Source organism: Monodon monoceros, unplaced genomic scaffold (assembly GCF_005190385.1).
Source record: "Monodon monoceros isolate NGI ecotype Baffin Bay Population unplaced genomic scaffold, NGI_Narwhal_1 Super_Scaffold_13, whole genome shotgun sequence".
Taxonomy (NCBI): domain Eukaryota; kingdom Metazoa; phylum Chordata; class Mammalia; order Artiodactyla; family Monodontidae; genus Monodon; species Monodon monoceros.
Window position 1 is genome coordinate 78,825,020 of NW_021703769.1, and position 4,622 is coordinate 78,829,641.

Here is a 4,622-nt window from a genome sequence, read left to right on the forward strand (position 1 = left end):
CAGCGGTGGCGGCGGCGGCTCCCGGCGCCATCTTGGGCTGATCGATGAATTGAACAAAGAGGATCAATTTCTGATCAAGCGAGTTATCAATGGGGGCCGGGGAGCGAGAGGGACTTATCCCCGACTCGGCCCCGCTTTCCCCGGCACCCCCCTCCTCCCCTCCGCCGCGGCCCCCCGGCGGCCGGGCAGCCCGGGGCCCCGGGGGAGGCCGCGACCGCCCGCAGCCCCCACCCCCGGGCGAGAGGCCGAGCGAGGAGAAGCCTGACCTGCAGCTGCTGTAAATCAAAGCGCTTCCAATATTGAAACATCGATCCCACATTGGCCGCCATCTTGAGACATATTGAGACGGAGTGAGAGGCTGATAGAGAGGGGGCTGGAGTTCAGGAGCCGCCAGGAGGCAGCAGGCGGGCGGCGCCAAAACCCGGCCTGGAGCCGGCCGCCGCCGCCGCCACGGAGGACGCGGACTCCTCCTCACGGCGCCGCCGCAGCCATGGCGAGCCCGAGCCGGAGCCGGAGTCGGAGCCCGAGGGCGCGGCGGCGGCCGCCAGGCCTCGCGTGCGCGGCCCCTGCCCCCTCCCCCCCGCGCCCGCCGCCAGGCCCGCGACCCCCGCCCCTCCCGAGCCCCCGGCCCCTGCGGGCGGTGGCCGCCTCCCCGGCCCCGAGGGGGCGCTGGAGGGCGACGGGAGGGGCGCCCCGGGCCCCCGCAGGAGGCCCCGGGCCCGGCTCACCTGGGGCGGTTTTCGGGCGCCGGGGGTCGCGGTCTCGGGCGGCGACGCAGCGCAGCCCCTTCTGGGCCCTCTGTTGGGAGCGGGCGGCCGTTTGGGAAGGGCACCGGCCCCGCGCCGCTTTCACTCGCCCTCCGGCAGGGCGCCGAGCGCGCGGAGCCGCCGCGACCACCTGCCCGAGCCCCGACCCCGCGTGGACCCGGCCCACGGCTGCGTCGCTGGTGCGAGGCGCTCTGGCGGTCGGCTGCCGCACACCCTCTCCCTGCGACCCAGCCGGATTCAGAGACCGAGCCAGACACGAACGGCGTTTCATGTTGGGGGCACTGGAGCCGGGGGAAAGCAGCCCTGACCCCCGTGTCTCTGCACACGTTAATGTCCCGCACAGTGGCCGCGCGGTCCCCGCGCCGCACCGCGCCCCTGGTGGCCGGGGGTCCCGATGGCCCCTGTCCGCCGGAGCTGCGCCAGCTTAGGCCACGACAGGAAAAGTCTTGGAGCCCAGTTCTGTATCCCCCCGCACCGCTTAAGCGGAACAGCCTTAGAAACTTCCTGTAGTTCAGACACATCGGTTTGGGTGCAAAAACTTGGAAAGTGTGGGTACGCTCATAACAAAAAGCATGGTCCCTAGTTTATAGGAATGCTAAAATATAAACCCCAAAGTCAATTCTCTTTTGATTTCTTTCTTCGAAGAAACCTGGCAAGAAGTACGCGTTTTATTGTCGTCATCTTTAATTGATTATAACACACGTGTGAGTTTGAGTTTCCAGTAGGAATACTGTACTTTTACTCTCCCGCCCTTCTTTTAACGTGTAATTAGTTAAAACAAATACCCACATTCCTCAATCTCGAAAATTATATGTAAATAAAATCTGTAAGGAACACAAAACATGTAAGTGGGATATAACTGCATTTCAACTGAGTTCGAGGGTTTAGCGTTGATCGTTGGAGTGAACTCAACATTTTTGAATGAAGGGACTGGAAGTGGAAGTCCCCGAGATTTGGAGAACACACTTGCCCCCAGGTCGGCCACTGGCGACCAGGAGCCTCAGTTTCGACAACGCGCGACTCCCGAGGTCTTTAGGGGGGTTCCCTGGGCGTCCCGGCGGCAGCTTTGAGCAGCAGCAAGGGCAGGAAGCAGGTGGGTGGGAGCGGGCGGGCGCCGGGAGCCTTGGCCCCAGATGCAGTGACGCCGCGCCAGGCAGGGCACTCCCGACCTCGGGACGCCTAGGGCCGGCTCGGCGTGGGGCGCCCGAGCCCGCGCGCGCAGTCGGCTAGCGACCGCGCTGCAGCTCCGACCGCGCCGCCCGGTAGAGGGCAGCGGCGCCCCGACACTCGCGTCCTCTGGTCCCTGCGCACGTGCCCACCCGCGCGCCCCGCGCTTGGCCACGCCCTGTCCCAAAGCCAGGCCCCTAGCGGGAAACAGCAGTGCCACCTCTAGCGATTCCCGTCCCGACGAAATGCCACATGTAAAGATTCCTCCCGCTCCCACACTTGAGGGTACGTCTGCCTTCCCCTCCTATTTGTGCAGTGGCAGGCAGGTGAGACCTCGGAATTGCCCGAAAGGTACCTAGACAAATAAAATGTGCAAGGGCTTAAAAAAAAAAAAAAATCCCTCCCGCGGGGAAGGCTCAAGGAAGGATCAGGGAAATGGTTTGGATTTGGTGCAGATGTTCTCAATCTAATTATCGTGTCGATCCCCAGGGTTTGAACCAAAAAAAAGTGAAATATATATGACCTGTGTAATACTCCAGAAATACATCTGGTTGGAATTCAGGATTCTGAATCCACGGCAATATTTCAGAAATAAATTTGGATGAGTATTAAATACCCTTGTTACATTTCAGGTTATACTTACGTTATTTACATGCTAACTGGACTTAGTCGAAAAAGCACTACATTGAATGGCCCAAATGTTAAGCTCTATTTAAATAAAGCTTAGATTTCTTCTACCAAAGTTTTGAGTTATACAAGGCTAATTGCTCTCTACAGGGGGAAAAAGGTTTAGAATAACTTTACCAGCACCACAGAATGTTACCATTTTAAAGGAAAAGCACTCCAGATAAATCACTGATCAAAAATTCCCTTAGCTGCCTGAAAGAATCAGCAGAGACCTAAAAAACTTGTTAAAGTACATTATCTTTTTCTTGAGTATAGACATAGAATAAGAACAAGTTATATCTATTTCAAAAGACTATTTTCTTTCTTTCTTTTTCTTTCTTTCTTTTTCTTTCTTTCTTTTTATATTGACTTTCAGCCTCCCCTTGGTAGATCAGGAGGACCTGCTGACATCCAAATACAGTGGATCTATACAAGCTGTGTACTGTATAAAGTATTCAGAAAATGGAAAGGTTTTAGGACCTAGATCTCTATTAGCATCTACAAAGACAATGGAATAATGGCTGTAAGAACCCAGAGCGAAGTGTGAGACAGAGGCAGGTTAGTAAGATAACTGGCCCAGGAAATGAGAAGTGTCTTGACTTGAAAACAATATTACTTAGAATGAAGCACAAGAAAAACAACCCGGAGACACTGATGTTCTGGCTCTCCCTTTAGGGAAAGAAAGCTCACAGTTCTCAAGTATATGACTAATTCACCATCCCAATCTTTCAAAAATCAAGCCCCAAGTAATCAGATGGGAAGACTGACCAAAATGATGTTTGTTCCTGAACCCTTTAAATAATTACAGTTTCGCACCAGATCAGACAAATAAATATGCGTCCAGAATGCCTAAATTTCTTTTCTGACCCTTTTTATTTTGCCTATAATGGGGATGTGATAATACTAATGAATGTAACTTACAGAATGTAAAGCACTTTCAGAAGTTCACACTTTCCTACCCTCCTGGCGTTGGTGGACCCTCCTGTCTCCCAACAGCTACATATAGTTGATTAAATCAATTAAGGTGAAAATTGGCAAATTCTCTAAAATGCCATATGGGTTGATTATTACTAAATTGGTCCTCCTTTGATAGCCCCAAGAAAGGAAAATATATTACCCTGTTTCCTAAAGATTCTAATTTAGTAATCGTTCTGATATAGTTAACCTAATTCCTTGAAGGAATTAACCATCAAGAATTTCTTCCAAACTGAAAAATGTCTTACAATTAGGGCATTATAAAAAAAGCCATCCTCTTTATCCCTCACAAAAGAGTCTCTATGTTCTAAGATCTTATTTATAATGAACTCATAAAATTAAGTTTCACTTAGAACTTTATCTCCAGAAAAAGTTGGAGAATAGAGTTTTTAAGCCAACGCCAAGAATAATGAAAAAATTCAGAAATCTTCTGTCCTATGTGATATGCTTAAAAAGAAAACTCAAAAGAGATTCAGCTCTAAAACCTTAATTCACTTTCTGAATATTTTTGCATCCAAATTAGAACTGGTTTTGAATTGTTTCCAACAAGAAATATGTCAGATAACCAGAGACAATATATAATGCTAAATGTTTCCTTCATAACTTATTCACAGATAAACATAAAGACATGGCTACTTTTTGATGCACGGTAAAAAAATTATTCATACTCCTAATGAGTCATACGAGAGTCTCAGTTTTACAAATATAGAAGCTGAAAATTTATATCTAGGTATTCATTCAAGTTGACTGAATTTGAAAATGTTTTAAATTTAGGAATATCTAAGGCCAGACAGAAGTATTGAGACACTTTAAATTTGAAAAGGCCTTTTCCTTAAATCAAAAGATGATGAACAACAGAGGGAAATTACAGTGTATTCCTTTTGTCTTTGGCGATGGACTTCCAGAACAATTTGGCATGGACTATTGGAATAAATGAAAGGAAGATTCCAGATTCTTTTTTTTTCTGAAGCTCGAGAAAACCAAACAACTTTTGTTTTGTTTTTTAAATAATACTTTATGCTAATTATTTCTGAGTACACGATTCCC

The 4,622-nt window shown here is 49.6% G+C and overlaps 1 protein-coding gene across 3 annotated transcripts in view; it reads right to left on the minus strand.

Moving 5' to 3' along the window:
* CUX1 (cut like homeobox 1) overlaps nt 1-421 on the minus strand; it is a 372,981-nt gene extending 372,560 nt beyond the window's left edge. For 2 of the 3 annotated variants that reach the window (XM_029219960.1, XM_029219957.1), the window contains exon 1: nt 267-378. In XM_029219960.1, the coding sequence (XP_029075793.1) occupies nt 267-329 (63 nt within the window). In that variant the 5' untranslated portion in view covers nt 330-378. Of the gene's footprint in view, nt 1-266 lie in introns of all 3 variants that reach the window. The other variant, XM_029219959.1, reaches the window with a different exon arrangement.
* Between the last annotated feature and the right edge of the window lie 4,201 nt (nt 422-4,622).